Source organism: Petromyzon marinus, chromosome 47 (assembly GCF_048934315.1).
Source record: "Petromyzon marinus isolate PM22_M1 ecotype Great Lakes invasive population chromosome 47, UKy_Petmar_22M1.pri1.0, whole genome shotgun sequence".
Lineage (NCBI taxonomy): Eukaryota > Metazoa > Chordata > Hyperoartia > Petromyzontiformes > Petromyzontidae > Petromyzon > Petromyzon marinus.
This window is the reverse complement of record NC_133713.1, coordinates 4208746-4227727: the sequence shown is the minus strand read 5'-3', so window position 1 is coordinate 4227727 and position 18982 is coordinate 4208746. Positions and strand designations below refer to the sequence as shown.

The 18982-nt window shown below is 49.7% G+C and overlaps 1 protein-coding gene across 21 annotated transcripts in view; it reads right to left on the bottom strand.

Moving 5' to 3' along the window:
• Positions 1-18982, bottom strand: part of LOC116952595 (rho guanine nucleotide exchange factor 7-like) — a 33534-nt gene that overhangs the window by 12596 nt on the left and 1956 nt on the right. For 3 of the 21 annotated variants that reach the window (XM_032972082.2, XM_032972090.2, XM_032972092.2), the window contains exons 2-9: positions 9611-9735; positions 6691-6892; positions 5460-5539; positions 5262-5356; positions 4979-5074; positions 4686-4808; positions 4017-4155; positions 413-472 (exon numbers count right to left, since the gene is read on the bottom strand). In XM_032972082.2, the coding sequence (XP_032827973.1) occupies positions 413-472; positions 4017-4155; positions 4686-4808; positions 4979-5074; positions 5262-5356; positions 5460-5539; positions 6691-6892; positions 9611-9735 (920 nt within the window). Of the gene's footprint in view, positions 1-412; positions 473-4016; positions 4156-4685; positions 4809-4978; positions 5075-5261; positions 5357-5459; positions 5540-6690; positions 6893-9610; positions 9736-11292; positions 11444-11496; positions 12321-12371; positions 12709-12731; positions 17851-18982 lie in introns of those variants that run through there. The other 18 variants (XR_012947035.1, XM_032972084.2, XM_032972096.2 and 15 more) reach the window with 15 other exon arrangements.

Below are 18982 nucleotides of genomic sequence, written 5' to 3'. Positions count from 1 at the left end.
GATACTTGCATTGTCTCTGTACTGTTCGACCTTTTGATATTCTCTGGTCTACCACTGATGAGACATGACCATAAAAAAGGCTGTCTCTGGATTAGGCCAATCAGTTTCAAGGACAATGCATATATTATCAGAGCATGTTTGTTTGCATGTTTTGCCACAATTATGTGTGGTTAATGCTGACTTGATGCCTTGCAAAACGTATCTATATTTGATGTTTGAGCATCTTAACACCTCCAGTTTTATTGCCAGAAAGGGTAAAACCTCGAATTATAACACTCGCTGCGAAAACCTATGAGTTAAGTAGTGATGACACGACCCATTGAGACGCTGCGAGTGACCCATGCGACCCGATGAACGAATGTCACAGTTGCTCTGGGCCGTGTTTCCACTTAGCGTGGGGTCGGGTTCTCACCGCCAGGGTCTTGAATGCCGTCATGGCCCCGTGGATGTCGTTTCTGTCCGGGTGAATGTCCTGTAAACGGAGCCGCCACATTAGCGACGAACTGCCTCGGCGCCTGCTCACGTCGTGAACATTCACAACGACACTAACGTGTGGGCTCACCCTTGGAGCGCCATGCAAAACACCACCAGCAGTTCCCGGACCAAAAGAGCATCGTGCCCCTCTTGTCTTAAGGCTACCATCAAAAGACATGTCCTGAAGAACTGCTGCCTGTCAGTGAGTCACATTTTTTTTGTTGCATAATTCACCAAGGCTTAGTACTGTTTACACGTTTGTGCGGGGTGTTCGAAACATGCGGTTATTATTTAGTTAGGATGGGATTTCTTCGTCATTTACAGACTTGATCACGCCATGTCACAACCCGCGCCGAGCTTGTTTAATCCAAATCTACACTCTAGAGGGTTCTCCCACGCCATCTCATTATCCACGCGGTTACACGTGCTCATCAGGGAAAAGAGAATTGCAAAAACTACCCCACCTCCACGGAAGAAGCATAAGTGCAAAATAAAATATTCTCCCTCCTGTGTGCAACTGCGGCTACAAACCCCTGCACCAAGGAGCATACACCGTTGCACTGTGCCAAATACAGATGTGGGGGCAGAGTGGGAGTAGTGTGGAATTCCTGCCCATAGGGGCATGGACGAGCTGGACACTGGACTTCTAAACAAACAAGCACGGAGCGTTGTGTGGAATTACTGCCCCCATAGCGGCCAGGGGAGAGAATGGACTCATAAACAAGCATGGTAGAAAGCAAATTTAGTAAAATTAGGAAGTATAATGCAATGCAACACAGAGCGTCTGTTAGCACACAGTTAACGCATAGCCTGGTTGATTACGTTATTCCAAAGATTGCTAAATTAGATGTTAAGTGTGAAACAAACAAGCACGGCAAACCCTCCCCGTAGAGGTGGTTCAAACTAGATTCGAAGCTTTCGTGACTGCAGGAATTATTCTTTGGTTCTTTCGGTAAAGTCACGTAGAAAGAAATTAAATTAAATAATAGAATACGACGTTTCGATTGCAACACAAGCAACCATCATCAGGTACAAATGAATGAGAAAACAAACAAACCGAAAGAACCAAAGAATAATTCCTGAACTTGGCAATCAGGTTATCTTTGCATTTAGCTGACATTGAGGCGGCTGACGAGGCAGTCATGTTATCTACATGTTCACAATCAGATGTAGACATTTTTTCTGTGAACTTCAACCTCCTGTCCAAGAAGAAGCCAGATCCACACGTTAAAAAGTTAGACGGTGACAAGATTGTTATCAATCAGCTAAAGGGTTGAATTTCGCAGTCATCCCTAAACACATCCCAGTTGATGATATCATTGCCCAGATTGACATAGCCCTTAAGGGTTTGGGGGACATTCCTGCAGACGTGGCAAGATCGGAAATAGCTGCAATCCTCAAAAACGCTAAAACACCTATTAGCAACATCAGTAAGGATGAGCGCTTTGAGCTTTCTCAACTAAAAAAGAGAGATGACATAGTCATCTTCTCAGCCAAACAAGGGCAATTCCACTGTCATCATGGACAAAACCACATACAACAACACAATTCAGGACATATTTAATGATGGTAGCTATACCAAAATCAATAGAGATCCTACCAACCGCCTGGTTACGAAAACCAACAATATCATCACTGATTCGACATCTTTAATCGAACCAACCAAGCGGCTTTCCTTAAAACCCTCTGCTGCTAGACCACCCAGATTTTATGGCTTACCAAAAATCCACAAAGGTGTACACCACTTTGGCCTATCGTCTTCACCATTGACTCACCCACTACAAACCGGCCCGATTTCTGTCTGAGACCTTGCAGCCATTCATTGGTAAGACCACCGCAGCTGTAGTTAACTCAGCTCACTTGGTATCGTTAATTAAGGACATCTCACTATCTCCAGGTGATTTCCTTGTCAGTTTCGATGCAGCATCTTTGTTCCTGTTCCTGACACCATTGCAATCATTGCAGATTTGGTCCAATAAGAACTGAATGCTGATGTACCGGCCCTGGTTAGACACTGCCTCACCAACACTGACTTCACCTGGAATAAAACATTCTACAAACAAGTTGAAGGTACCCCAATGGGTTCTCCCTTATCTCCAGTCGTTGCCAATATTTTCATGGAAAGATTTGAGACAGATGCCATCCAGGCATCCACCCTACGTCCTTCCTTTTGGAAGAGGTACGTAGATGACACGTTCGTCATCTGGCCACATGGCCTACCAGCTCTGGACCAATTCTTCAAATTCACCATGGAGGTGGAAAAGGATGGCATGTTATCATTGTTGGATGTTTTAATCGAAAAGCGACCTGATGACTCAATGGGACACTGTCTACAGGAAAGCCACCCATATGGATGCCTACCTAAAACCTGACTCCCACCACCATCCATCCCAGAAGAATTCCCTCATCAAAACTCTACACCATAGAGCTCGATGTATTTCTGACCATCACCACCTAGCCAGTGAACTGGAACATGTACACCAAGCCCTCAAAATGAATGGATATTCAGACTACACAATCTGTAAAGCTATCACTCCAACCGTTGGGAAAGAACCATCTGAAGAACCAATAAAATCATCACCTTGCCATACCTAGCAGGGGTTACCAAAATGATTTTGAGCAAACACAAGATCCTGGTTCGATTCAACACAGTACATAAAATTCGTGATCTGATCCCATCTGTGAAGGATGTGATCCCTGACATGCAATACCCCGGCATCTGCAAACTAAGCTGTGTCTGCGGCAGTAGTTACATTGGGGAAACTAAGCGACGTGTCTCGGACCGTGTTCGTGAACATAAGGCAGATCTGAAACACGGTAGGACCAATACCTCAGCCGTGGCTGATCATTGTTTTAATGCTGTGGGCACACACGAAATATATTTTTCCAAGATGAAGGTACTCTGCAAACCCACTGGCTATCAGCAAAGATTCGTTCATGAAGCCATCTAGATATATAAACAAAGACACAATTTCAACCGAGAAGATGGGTACAAACTGAGCAATCATTGGAATGACGTTATTAACCAGGTTAAGTCATAACTGGCTGTGATGTTTAGTAGTTATTTTCGACTCTCTGGTGTTACATTAACAGGTTAAATGCCTTTACATTAATAGGTTAAATGTCTCACTAACACAGCCACCGTTGCTCGTTTTCCTTGATGTGGCGGTGGCTCTAAGATCTTACATTGACATGCTAATCTCTCACAATACAAAGGCCACCTCCACAGCTTTGTCGTCGTGGAGGTTTCCCAGCTCTCTCCGATCTCACATTTACATGCAAATTTCTTCGCTAGCCCCGCCCACTTCGCTTATGACCCTTGGGCTACAACCATCTCAAACCTTTATAACATCCTGCCTCAGCAGCTCTCTCGCTATTTTTTCACCTGATAACGATTGCTTGCGTTGCAATCGAAACGTCGTGATATTTTTATATTTTTTTCTATCTACGTGGCTTTACCGAAAGACCCAAAGAATAAAAACTTTATCTATAATCGTTGATATTCACTGGCCATACAAAATCATCATCATCATCATCACCACCTCCATGTGCCTTTCCAACTCCTTCAGCAGGGTCGGGTACTTGTCGAGGCGCATGAAGGGCTTGCTCAGGCTGGTGGTGAGCATGAGCAGGCCAGGGCTGCTCACACCTTTGCTCTCCATGAACTCTCCCAGCACCTCACTATCACATACGGACACGGCCATGCACCGCAGCAGTCAGTGTGGGCCATCAGGAACGTGGATGTTCAATATGGGTGTTCAACATGGGTTAGGGAAAGGAGCTGAGTTAAGGCTAGGGGATGGGTTACGGATAGGGCCTGAGGTAGCGGCTGCAATAGTGATAGAGGTTGGGATAGTGATAAGGACTGGGATAGGGATAAGAGCTGAGTTAGGGATAGAGGCTGAGATAGTGATAGAGACTGGGATAGGGATAAGAGCTGAGTTAGGGATAGAGGCTGGGATAGTGATAAGGGCTGGGATATTGATAGGAGCTGGGATAGGGATAGAGGCTGGGATAGTGATAAGGGCTGGGATAGTGATAGGAGCTGGGATAGGGATAGGGGATGGGTTTCGGATAGGGCCTGCGATAGGGGCTGGGATAGTGATTTAGGCTGGGATAGGGATAGGTGCTGACTTAGGGATAGGGGGCTGGGATAGGGACATGGGCTGTGATAGTGACTGGGATAGGGACTGGGTTGATGGCAGGTCCACCTGTGCTCCTGGAGGGTGCGCACGGCCCAGGGGTGGTTGCAGCAGTACGCCAGGTAGAGGCCATGCATCTGATTCATTAGGGACATGAAGCAGCCGCCCACTGTCTGCTGGGACTCTGGCACCCTGTGGGAATACAAACACGAGGAGCTACACACACAGATCTACACCCACTACGGTACACCAAACGGAATTCATTTGGCAACAGACGCAACTTAATGGCTCCTCCAAACTCGACTCACAAAGTTATAAACCAAGCCCACTGCTTTTAAATGCCACATGTAAGAAAGACTCACTTGGTACAGTCCTCAAGGGCCTGCATCAGGCCCTGCTGGAAGGCGCACACGTCCTCCAGGTTTCCCATCAGCGTGGACACATCCGTGGCAGAGAGCCTGCACCCGGCACGTGAGGGCCGCTCTATCAGGTTAAAGATCCTCGCGTGGCCTAAACGGACTGTTAGGCAAAGCACTGTTAGCGAGCGCCTATGAAGGGTGGCACAGAGCACGTCTGCATTTGTCACCCTCACACGCTCCTGCGCTCTCACACGCAGGGTACGCTCAGCAACAAGGTGCGAGTTACTTGTCGGAGTTGTGCAGCGGCCTCAAGAAGGTGCCGAGGAGGTGCTGCAGCTCTCGCCAGTACTCGCGCTCCGTCTCCACGATATTCTGCAGCACCTGTGGAATGGGGGTACGCGCTCCACTCAGCTGTTGTTGTATCTCTGCGAACCTTCAGCCCTGGCTGCTGGATTAAAGTATCCAGGAGGGACGAGAGACATACCACATTGTAGTAGCCCTTGTTGGAGATCGGGCTGTCCACGCTCTTGCCAGAACTTTTCGATTTGGGCGACGTAGGTCTTTCTGAAAATCAAGTGTTCGAGGAAAAGTTTTAGCCAAGTGGGTCTCCTTTAATGAGCTCGGAGATGATATAAATCCGCTGAGATACACGAAATTCCACTGCCTCTTTTGCAAGGGTGACCTAGGTTACATCTACCAACCGTACAAATGCTCATACTGGATCAATGCCGCTGAAGTTATGCACTCCCAGGAAGTTGTGAGGCGAATGGATCTTTGAAAGGATATTTTTTATTTATTATATGTAGAGACAGACACATGACAGAGTCGCATTGTGTGCTCTTTGTAACAAATAGAGGCAAAATGTAACAATATTTTAATAAAAAGGCAAAGTAACAAGGTAAATTACACCCGCAAATTATAGTCTTTTTAAGTATGCCAGAAATATAATGTGATTTCTGATAAGGAAGGCGACTCCATTAGATAAGGAGAGAGAATTGGGAAGATTACATGAAATGTCAAAGTATAAACAATTTAGCTTAAGGCAGCCAGAAAACATGAAATCAAACGTGGTGTTGTGCTTTCAAATTTTATCATTTTTTACTTTTGGACTAAACATGACAAAAATATGAATCAGGGAATGAGCTCTTGTGTCTATTAGCAAATTCAACCGGACAAACATCCAACGCAGAATCCTCCTGAAAACGTCTTGACTCAGTGAGGACTTCCTGGTTAAATCAACTTAATCTTGTGTAAAAAAATGTGAGTTCTTAATGCACAAGAACAAGGCAGCACCATTTGTGACCAAGGATCTCAAACATCCTTAGGCTTATTCCTCTGATCAAACTCACACGAGTATATCAATCTCCCAGCAGTGCAGAATCAAAGTTATTTCCGATTCAAATGAGCATTGAGGTGGTGTTCATCTCTTGTTAATAGTACTGAGCCAGTGGTTAAATTGAACATTTCTATGGCGGGGGGAACGTGCATCTATACAACAACCACTGTTTTCCACAAAGTGGGACTCGTTTTATCTGTCCCAGAAGGATGATGACGATAGGCCGAGTCAACCCCCCAACCAGGATTTGAACTCGACCGCGAGCTGCCCACTCTACGGCCGAGCCACTGGGCAGGCGGTGCGTGCGAAATCGGCGTCACCACTCAGGGCACACGAGGACTTGGCCCCCCGCACGCAACGTGCGGACGGCACCGCTCACCGTTGCCCTTGAGCTCACGCACGTAGTTGCTGGGGAACCAGCCGGAGCGGCCACCGAGCGTGCCCTCCCACCAGCCCCCGTCCTCAGGACGCGTCACCGTGATGACGTCGCCCTTGCTGAACGACAGTTCATCCTCGTTGTTGCGTTGGAAGTCGAAGCGCGCACGCACCACCGCCGTGTGCCCGCCGCTCTCCGTCATGTCCTGTCGGGGCCCGGCCCGGCAGTGCCGCGGAGTTACAATCGAACGCGGCAGCGCGGCAACCACCGCAGCAGCAACAACCGGGCTGCGCAAACTCACAAGGGGTGGTGGCATGGCCCAGTGGTAGCGTGTTCGCCGCTCATTGCAAAAGTATGCGGTTCAAAGCTGGAAGGCCGTTCCGATTGATGCTCATAGTCAAAGTGATTCGCTCGCTCAAGTGAGCATGTATTCATCAGTTCAGGATGGACGAGCCTTCTCGAGCGCAGCCCCAAAAAATCTGGAACACCACCCGGCCTGCCACCGGACATTTGAAACGCACCGAGTCTCTCAATTCAGTGGTCTGTGCAAGACGCACCTGTTCAGACTCGCCTTCTCATAAATTAAAAAATGTAAAAAGGGGAAAAAAACAATCCTGTTTCGAAATCATGGGACTTCCTTTGCCAGTACCAAAATATGAGAATAGGTTTTCCCCTTTTTTCTGGCAACAAAACAGCTGTGTTAAGATGCTAAAACACCAAACTGAAACCTTTTACAAGGAATCATGTCTGCATTAACCACAATACTTGTGGTCAGAATGCAAACAAAAAACACTCTGATAATATATGCATTGTCCTTGAAACTGATTGGTCCACACCAGAGACAGCTTTCTTTTGAGTCTAGTCTCAAAACGGTGTTTGGCCAAAAGGCATCCTCTGGTCTAACACCGTTTTGAGACTAGGCTCAAAAGAAAGCTGTCCCTGGTGTGGACCAATCAGTTTCAAAGACAATGCATATATTATCAGAGTACGTTTTTTGTTTGCATTCTGACCACAAGTATTGTGGTTAATACAGTCATGATTCCTTGTAAAAGTTTTCAGTTTGATGTTTTAACATCTTAACACCTGTTTTGTTGTCATAAAAAAGGGGAAAACCTATTCTCAATACTGTTTCTTTGTCATTTATTCGCTACTTTTTTTATCATGCTATTCGTAATGTTGCACCGATGCACTATTTTATTCAGGGCGATGTTGGCACACACAATTAAGATTGACTGATCTCCTTGTTTCAGCCCTGAACCAGTCGTGGATATTCCTCATTCCTATGGCAGGGACGAGTCTATCCATAGGCAAACCACTGTTCACTTCCTAAAAAAGTATTTTATTCTTATTTTATCCACCCCGGGAGGGATGATGAGCTGAGTCAACCTGTGACCAGTGTTTGAACTCACAACCTTCTGATTGTGAGCTGCTCAACTTTAGCACTGAGCCACGGGGCCGGCTAATCTTGTGGGTGTATTACTCGCTAACTGCTACGCACCATCCGCTTCACAGTGGACGTTCAGGATCCCACGATGTTGTTTGAAAAAGAGTAGTAGGCCACTGTGTGTCGGTGTCATGGTTCAAACTTGAAAATTACTAGCAAATTACTTAACTGGAAAACGCATGGAAATTGACAACCCCCAAGCCTTGTAAAAATTAGCAGTACCCTCATTCAGTCTCTAAACCTAAATGAGGATTTGCTTGATAAACAAGCGTAGTAATAATGATGAAAAAAACAAGTCTACTCCCCTCCACGCACTCTCCCCCCCCAAGCAATCTCCTCCACGCATTATCTAATCCAGCAAGCAAGGATTTACATCGAAGCCCATCATCAACCTTTGCTGTTGTTTCTAAGATGATAAATAAAACCCAAATGTTGAACGTTATTGTATGTTATCAAAAAATGTTGGGGTCTGCCGTGTCAGTGATGTACGAGCATCACACATTCAACAACTCACCACCAGTGGGGGTGGTAGGGTGGCTCAGAATGAAGAGGGACAGAGCTGGCACTGCTGACATCAAATCCGAGCAGCCAGCCATGAAAAAGCTGGATTCTCAAGTGCGGAGAGTTGATAGTCTCAACCCGGCCACGATATGAGTAATGGTGGTTGACAAGAAGTAGCGTGATTGTGTTGCAGGTCACACCTGGATAGTGATGGTGGTGTTGTGGTTGACACTGAGAGAGTGACAGTGCAGTGGTTGACACTGAGTGACGGTGTTGTGGTTGACACTGAGAGAGTGACGGTGCTGTGGTTGACACTGAGAGAGTGACGGTGCTGTAGTTGACACAGAGAGTGACGGTTCTGTGGTTGACACAGAGAGTGACGGTGTTGTGGTTGACACTGAGAGAGTGACGGTGTTGTGGTTGACACTGAGAGAGTGACGGTGTTGTGGTTGACACTGAGAGAGTGACGGTGCTGTAGTTGACACTGAGAGAGTGACGGTGTTGTGGTTGACACTGAGTGACGGTGCTGTGGTTACCACTGAGAGAGTGACGGTGTTGTGGTTGACACTGAGAGAGTGACGGTGCTGTGGTTGACACTGAGAGAGTGACGGTGTTGTGGTTGACACTGAGAGAGTGACGGTGCTGTAGTTGACACTGAGAGAGTGACGGTGTTGTGGTTGACACTGAGAGAGTGACAGTGCTGTAGTTGACACTGAGAGAGTGACGGTGTTGTGGTTGACACTGAGAGAGTGACGGTGTTGTGGTTGACACTGAGAGAGAGACGGTGTTGTGGTTGACACTGAGAGAGAGACGGTGTTGTAGTTGACACTGAGAGAGTGACGGTGTTGTGGTTGACACTGAGAGAGAGACGGTGTTGTAGTTGACACTGAGAGAGTGACGGTGTTGTGGTTGACACTGAGAGAGTGACGGTGCTGTGGTTGACACTGAGAGAGTGACGGTGCCGTGGTTGACACTGACCAAATGTTGGTGGTGCCCGTGAGACAAGGGTGTAGTGGTGGCGGGCGGCTGGGTTGTGGCAGCTGCTGCGTCTCGGCGTGTGCTTACCGATCGCACGACCCAGCTGGCCCTCGCCGCTGCTCCTGCTGGAGGACAGAGCATGGCAACTATCACAGACCCGCACTTCCCCCAGTCTTCGGCATCACAAGGAAATGACTAGGCGGCACGACGCACAAGGGAGAGTCCACTTCGCAGCGGACGCTCCACTGCCCAGGCGGCGCTCAGCTTGTAGCTTCTCCCGAGAAAAAAAATATTCAGGTGCAACACTTCCCTTTATGATGCAAAACTGTAGATCTAAAAATGGAACATTGCTGAATGAGGAAGTTGTAGGCAAAGTCCAAGGGCGCTGGCATGCAGTGCGCACTCAGGGTTTGCCAGGTGTGGTCACACGGGCACGCCTGGCTTCGCTCACCAAACGAGCAACTCGCATCACTCACAAGTACACAGACTCACTATTCTGGGAATAGTTGTCATTATTCTTAACTATTGTGCTTATTTACGGCGTGCTAAGTCTCATGAATCTTTTTAAGAGGGTCCTGCCAAGTGATGATGATTGCCATTCCCTTTCCCAATCGAGTAACTTACAAGCAAGTTTTCAAATTTTAGCATGTTGTGCCGTGACTCCGGGATCTTTAATATCCACCGTGAAGCAGTTGGCCGGGGGGAGTACTTAACCATAAATACACCCACTACTAACCTGGACGGCCTGCAGCAAGCAGCAACCGCGCGCCCGCTCAGCCATGTCACCCCCCAAATACAAGGGAATATAATCTTGAATGTGAAATGTGTAAATGACACTCAGCAGCCAAACAACTGTTTACATGGCACGCTGAGACGCAACGAGAGTGATTTTGTGGCTTTCCTGTGCACGAGAAAAGAAAGTGGCAAAAGAAGATAGATACCTCCCTGCTACCCCAGACTGGATCTCAGCTACACTGGGATGAGACACGAGGTGAAGGTCTGGGTGGGAGCCACACAAGGTGACACGGTGAGGGCAGCATCGTCAACGCAGCCCTGAGCTCACACTTCTTGCAATCGCAGAGGCGAAGCCGCTCACAAGTAACGTGGTTGGCACCGGGCACTGACCCCAAGTGTCCTGAATGCCCGTCCACTCTAATCGTAGCTCAGAACGACAACCCCAGCATCCACACTCCAACTGGCCCTATACCCACAAGCACCAACACAACCGAACCCCAACCACGAGACCCTACACCCACACACACCAACACAACCGAAGCCCAACCACGAGTCCCTACACCCACACACACCAACACAACCGAACCCCAACCACGAGTCCCTACACCCACACAACCGAGACCCAACCACGTCCCTACACACACACACCAACACAACCGAACCCCAACCAGGTGTCCCTACATCCACACACCATAACTCGAGTAGAACAGCACCCATAACACCCACAAAACCGCCCTCAAAAAACAGATTCCCCCAGCTAGAGGAGGTGGAAAGAAATTTCCAGGATGTGTCACATTTTACTTCCTTAATAACGCTGGTTTAAAATCGTGTTCGTCATGAACCAAATTTTCACACTTGCAAACCACCAATGACAACAAAATGGTTCCAGGTGTGGACAAGCTCTGGAACTGTTTAAAACGAGAACGGCTTTAAAAAATAAACTCTACCGTGGGGTTTTCTGGCCGGACACTGGCGTTGCCACGATGACACCCGAAGTAAAAGCAGCGACAAGACACGGGGGGACGAGGCGGCGACCTCTTGGGACAGCGTCCTCCCAAACCGCGTCCCTCCGGCCATCGCCACCGACTGGTACCTGGGCTGGGTTCCGAGCCCACAGCCAAGAGAGACGCGCGGGAAGAAGAGGGCCGTACCAACAGACTTGTGCGACTTTAGTTTAGCTCTCCTCGTCTGCAGCCCGTCATCCATGCTTGCGAGGGTGTGGAGCGAATGAGTGAGTGAGTGAGCGAGCACGGGCGTGGTGGGGATGTAACTCGCTCGACCGGCTCTAGCACGAACCCAGGATAGTTATGCCCCATTAGGTGTAATGGAGCTTGGCTCCCTGCCAGGCAGACCTGGGCTTGAGCCAGATCCATAGGGTTAGGTGAGCGCCCGCGACACGCGTACACGTGTACGCTCAGCGAGGGGGCCCTCACGCCATTCATTAAGCCCGGGTGTGACGCAAATGCCACTTGCACTATCATCACAGGACCACGATCGAGCGTCAGAGAGGACGCGGGCCAGGCTGCCTCGGCACCTGCATGCACATCGTCGGTACCGGAGCGTGACGCACGGCGAAATCCCTGCACGAGGGGAAGCCACACTGAGGCCACAGCAGCACCGGCTTACCTAGGCAATAACATGAGTGAAATAGGCATCGCCACCACCTGCTCCACGACTCGAGCGGCCAGGACGACGAGCGGGGATTTACACTGTTACACGACGCACCTCAACCTGCACGTGGCCAATTAAACAAGGGCTGAGCGCACGCCGCGACCCCCTGCCACGCAGCACCAATTAAGCCCTGGAAGCGTACCCAGAGAACCATGGCGATTTCACATTTAATCTTGGCTCGCAAATATTACATTTCAGGAGTTAACGCGGATCGAATCCTTGGCACTGCACCCATCGAACGCTGTACACGATACGCATTCTGCTGCATGAATTACACACGTTGCATTCTTCCGTGATGAACATTACACAAATTACCATCGTCTCACAAGAGCATAGTGTGCTTGCCCGAGCTCACCACCCGACCTGCACAAAACAGGCACTGTGAAGCCGATGGACGAGTGCCAAGTCCGCTGGCCGATCTGGAGATGCAGGCAACAGGGGCGGCGGGATCTGCAGCGCTCACGCTGCCCGGGCAGGCGACAGGCGGCCGGGAATGCGGACAAAGCTGCTGCTGCTGTTGCTGCTATGCAGGAAGCGCCGTGTGCAGAGCGAGCAAGCGGCGCGCAGAGCGTTCCCGAAACGCGGCATAGAAATAAACGCGACAGCGAGCGAGCACTGTGTACGAAAAACAATGATTACGCATTCCGGTCACGGCACGGGTGTGTGTGTGTGTGCGCGCGCGCGCGTTCTGTCGATGCAGCCTCGGATAACCCACTTCTTCTCGGGTGCTCCTGCACCGCTCGCGCGCTGGTGACGTGTAGGGGATGCCGGGTTTTCGCACGCGAGCGCTATTCTCTCTGGAAGGCTGCGCAGTATCTGCCGCTAAATAAATGCCTGACCGAAACAATGCACGAATTGGCAACTTTAATCGGAACGGCGTCCAGAATTCACGACCGCCGGCCAGGTGGATGCATGCAGCAGACCTGCATCACATTAAAATGAACCCAGGAGACGGTGCCTGTGAGGTCCGGTGCCACGGAAGAGAATTAGCATGCTCCGCTCACCACGGTGGGGGCAGCCAAACGGAAGCGCGTGACATTTCAACACAAGAGCCGCTCACCCAGCCTCCCTGCCTGCTCACTCACAACCCTGCACGCCTCTGTCCACGTCTCTGTGCCTGTGGGGCAGCAGGTCAGGCTCAACGCACTCCCGCCTGCTCTGTGTCCATGCATGTGCAAACCGAGGTGGCACCTGAACCGCTTAATGTCGACACAAATATTACCGCCACCTAAGGGGGGCAAACTGCATTGGTAGCGATGACCAATGATATCACCGAGTCGCCTGACCGCCTAGGAGGGTTGATCGGAGTCGTCATCACACGCCCCAGTGGAGAAGGCACCCTCCCTCCAGGCGACAAGTCACTGCCGTAATTGTCACCTTCCTTCCATGCGGCCGCTGCTGCACAACGTGATAGTCCGTAATAAAGAGCGCCTGTGATGGATCTCATTAATATCGCACTCCCTAAGACACATTGTGCAAATGTGATAATGTGTGAAATCGTAGGCAGGGGATTTCATCATTTCAAATTAAATACTATATAACCCTGCTTACACAAAGAGTAATGCTCTTTCAAACATGTTCATTACTAGTCACCTCAGTCCAGAACGTAAAACAAATGTTCATTCAGACCCTGCCTCAACCCCCAATTCTAAACCTAGACTCAAGTCTAACGATCCGAAATATATGACTCAAACTCCAACAAAGATCCAGCTAACACACCGTGAACTGCTGTGATTGACATAACAATCACCAGGGTGTGATTCTATAAAATTATAAAATGACGGCGGGAGGGTAGTGGCGCAGTCATAGCACTTTCGCCTCACAAACAAGAAGGCCCTCGGTTCGATTCCCGACTCGGGCGCCTTTCTGCGCGACATTTTTATGCCTTCCCCCTGTTCTGCATGGGTTTTACCTCCGGGTTCGCTTTATTTCCTTCCGTAGCGGAAAAAAAAACATGCAATATATTTTCACAATGCTTAAAAATTACACTGCAGATTACTCATTGGCATTACACACACTGCAACAATGCTCCCAACTTGGAAGGACCCTCCTGAAGAAGTCTCGAGATCCAGCGAGGCTTTCCTGGATAAACAAGTGCAATAAGGATGATTGTAAAACAGCTGCACAAGACTGGCCTAAGGGCTCTCTATCACCACATCTGCCCACATCGCCCGCCACCCCCCCGGCACCTGCTGTGGCTGTGCGAATACAGTACTGCGCTGCATAGCATAGCTTTTAGATGTAACAATCCACTGCTGTATACGACCACCTCCTGGACCATCTGGTATTTCCAGGGAGTCTATCTACGAATTAACCAGGCTCATTCTTCCTTGGCTTCTGAGATCTCATGAGTTTAGGGGCATGTAAGTGTGTCTTGACTGCATATGTAAAAACACCCTCGGCCGTGGAAAGTCCCAATGCAAAAGCATGCCACTACCACCATCAGTCATGGCCATAGCGGCTTGAGATCTCAGTGGTACTATACTGTGGAGGCCGGTGGCTGTTTGGCAGCTGGCCTGTTGCTAATCAGGAGAATTGTGCCTCTGCTGGGAAGCAACTACCACCTGCAAGAGTGTCCGTGTGTGTGTGTATGAAAACGCGACTGCTCAATAATGGTTAGCGACCCGAGTTTGATTCCCGGCCACGGCCAACATCAGTTAAGGATATCTGAAGCGGTTTTGAGCATCCCCTGAGACATCGAAGCCTTAAACGAGCACCTGGTGCCATATGCAAACATCACTGGTGAGAAAACGGCAAGCAGAACGCGTTGGGAAATTCATTGTGCGCCTCTTGCATTTGGTGAAGCAACAGCAACCCCATTCATTGAATCTAAAATACAATCAGCAGTCACACAGTGATGATGTCATGTCAGGGACGTGCTTCGCTCCGAAATCTTGGCAGCCAAATGTAGCAGCGCGCACGAGCCAGGCACACGAGTCTGTATGCACGCTGAACTTCTTTCGCACCGTACATAGCCAACCGGGCAAATCGGAGGTGCGATTCGTGTGTGCATGCAGGCATCACTGTGAGTCTGCTGCCTGGGTGCACACGCGCGTGTGTGTGTACGCGAGGAGGGAGTGCGCGGCTCACCATCTCACCTCTGGCAGTTACCACTGCTTCCAGTTACCATCCGAGTTACCAAGAGCATACACGTTTTAATTATCGCCATGTGAGAAACCACAGCTGTCTTCCTTTGCAAGGGATTACTTATACATTATTAAGCCTAAACACACTGTGAAATACTGCACATCCCCATAAAGCATCTGAACGTCAGGGATTTGCACTGACGGTAAGAACCCCGCACCTCCGATTAGTACGGTTGACTGCATACGGTGTGAAAGAAGTCCAACAAACATAGAGTACATACATCCCCCACTCATCACGGTTGGAACACCTACTAAAAAAATGTAAAGTAGAAAAGTGATTTACAGTGAATGGCATCATTAACAGGTAGGTACACAGAACAAGTATTTTTGTGCTCTGGTCCTCCTCAATACCTAACGATCCCCTCTCATCTCTCGCTACTCCCCTCCACGCATTCTGCTACCTCTCATCTCACTCTACTCCCCTCCACACACCCTCCGACCTAAACAACAGCCGCCATTCGCGAAGTGGCGGTGATGTCACCATTGCACTGATGCCAGGCTTGATGCACTTTGAGACCACATGAAGTGTAGAAAACCTTCTGACAGGAGGTGACAGGTCAGACCTAGTGGTTATAGGTTAACTGGCTGAGATGACTGGCATATGCACCACCCGTTCTCCCCACTGTGTCAACTTGCTGTGTTTTATCCGCCCGATACCCTGCGCATTGTTGTGTCAATCCTCCGCTCTCCGCTATTGTTGGAGGGCGAGTGTTGGACGGCGAGTGTCTCCAACTGCCCAGCAGAGTCCTTCACGAGCATCCTTCCAATCTGACACTGCTGTTAACAGTATTTGGCAAGTTCAATAACATGCTCCTGTACCACATAAACACATTTCCTCTATAGCTCGTACCCTAACTGCTTGGAAATTCGGTGGCTGGGCAATTGAGCTACATGACCTGGCCAACGCAGCCTCACCTGCTGGAGGAGCTCACTGATGGGACTATGTGCATTTCTTTCAAGGATCTGTGAGCTTCTCACACAATCCAGCCTGATTAATCCCAGGACAGACAGTAGGCAGCCAGCATCTGTATCAGCTTTTTTGCTGAATATGGCGCATTAGAAATCTTGGACTGATTAAGTGAATGTTTCAAACTGGCTCAGATGTTCCTTTAAATGGGTCCGCGTTTCACTAGCATAGAGAAGGGAGGACACACCTGGCCGAGAAGATGCAGAGCTTTGTATGGAGCGAAAGGCCAGGTAGCTTCCCCACAGCGTTGCACAGCTAATGAAAACATAATGCTGCTTCACTGATTCGCAGTGAGACCTCTGATGGTAAACCGGAGCTGGTCATATGCACACTGCCCAACTATGGAAACTTCTCCACTCTCTCAACAACTGCCCCATAACTCATGGGGAGTTGAAGGGGGTATAATATTTGATGGCATAAAATACCCAGGCAATTGTCTTTGTTTTGGTGGGACTGCTGATAAAGCCTCATCTCTTAGTGGCATGCTCCAGGTTCAGCAGTAGACTCTACAGAGTGAGCACATCAACAGTATATATAACATGGTTGACCAAAAGCAAGCAATCCCTTCACTGCACCCGAACATAAATTGGCCTCCCATTGTATCTGTACCAGACGAATATTCCTCGGGTACAGCCAAGGACAGCTCCTCAAACTATGTAAAAGAAATGTAAGTGTAGGGGCCAAATCACATCTCTGTTGCAATTCCCCAAGGTGAACAGGAAATGACTCCAGGCCATTGCAGCTTTGTCAAGGCCTACCTACCAGCACGAGGGTCATTCATGATTGTGAGCAGAGGGTCAGGGATCATGAAAGCATGAAGAATAACCAAAAGGTCAGGCCTATTGATGGCATCATGGGCATTGACCAGTTGAATAAAGCAGAGAAATAGGCACAGTTGAAATTCCTTACATCTCTGATGTAGCAGATTGAGAGAATATGGCATATGCATAAAACTACCCCGGTCTGAAGACAAGTTGGGGATTCGCGAGCCTCTCCTCAGTGTGCCACCTAGCACAGCAATGTTGAATAATCCGTGCCAGGACCATTCTTGTCACACATTTAGGAGGGAGATGCTCCGGTAGCTGTTGCAATCAGTGGAGCCCCCCTTCCTAAATAGGGGACCCTCTCCCCTTTCATCACATTATACTCCCCTGCAAGTACTCTCCACTCCAGATACCCATGATTTTATTTTGAAGCCTTTAATCTTTGGCCAGTGGCAGGTCGCTCATTCTCCTTCCCCCAGCAGTCCGTGCAATTGACTCTTTGCCCATGTTCCATGTACAGGCTCAAGACCTTCCTAGTTCAGAATCACAATCAATGCATTTATTCTGCAGGAGGAATCCGATGAGCTATAAAGCTCTTTTCCACCCGTGTCTAGTAGGTGCACGGGGTCAGAACGTTACAACAAGCAATACATAAACACGATAGGAGTGCAAAGTATAGGAAAGGTCAACAAATCACTTAAAAATATACAAACACTGTAAAACTAAACTATTTTTATCTTAGCAGGTAAAGCCCACTGACCCATCCGCTTCTCTTTTAGAAGTTTCCTCAGCCTATGGCTGGGCTGCCTTCCCCTCCATAATAAATACGCTCGCTGTATATGCGCAGTGCGTTGAAATGGGGCCTCACTTTCATTCATCCGCTATCTAAATCCAAATGGTACTGCATCCCATCAGATACCCACGTCCCTCTCCATCCCACGGCTGGCAATGCCAGTTCTTATTACCGTACAATGAATGCACTGGGAATGCCGGGCCACGTCTCGCCTCGTCCCCGTGTCTTTCCACTCGCGGCTCTGCCCCCGCTGCCCCCGCCCCATATTGGGGGGCAGGGGGGGCATGTCGGTGCAGGCATTGCCTTCAGGTGCCCGCAAAGGAAGGTTGGCAGAGCATTCCCGGCATTGCACGCACACTCCCAGCTCTCTCACCTCATTCTACTCCCCCCTCCACGGACTCTCCCGGCTCTCTCCTCTCACCTCACTCTACTCCACGGACTCTCCCAGCCCTCTCACCTCACTCTACTCCACGCTCTCTCCCAGCCCTCTCACCTCACTCTACTCCACGCTCTCTCCCGGCTCTCTCCTCTCACCTCACTCTACTCCACGCACTCTCCCAGCCCTCTCACCTCACTCTACTCCACGCTCTCTCCCAGCCCTCTCACCTCACTCTACTCCACGCTCTCTCCCGGCCCTCTCCTCTCACCTCACTCTACTCCACGCACTCTCCCAGCCCTCTCACCTCACTCTACTCCACGCTCTCTCCCGGCTCTCTCACCTCACTCTACTCCACGCACTCTCCCAGCCCTCTCACCTCACTCTACTCCACGCTCTCTCCCGGCTCTCTCCTCTCACCTCACTCTACTCCACGCTCTCTCCCGGCTCTCTCACCTCACTCTACTCCACGCACTCTCCCAGCCCTCTCACCTCACTCTACTCCACGCTCTCTCCCGGCTCTCTCCTCTCACCTCACTCTACTCCACGCACTCTCCCAGCCCTCTCACCTCACTCTACTCCACGCTCTCTCCCGGCTCTCTCCTCTCACCTCACTCTACTCCACGCACTCTCCCAGCCCTCTCACCTCACTCTACTCCACGCTCTCTCCCGGCTCTCTCCTCTCACCTCACTCTACTCCACGCACTCTCCCAGCCCTCTCACCTCACTCTACTCCACGCTCTCTCCCCTCACTCTACTCCACGCACTCTCCCAGCCCTCTCACCTCACTCTACTCCACGCACTGTCCCAGCTCACCTCACGCTACTCCCCTCCACGCACTCTCCAGTCCCGGATCACCCTTCGCTCAGTGGGAGGTCGCTCATTCTCCTCTGCTCCCTTCCCCAAGTCATCCGTGCTGT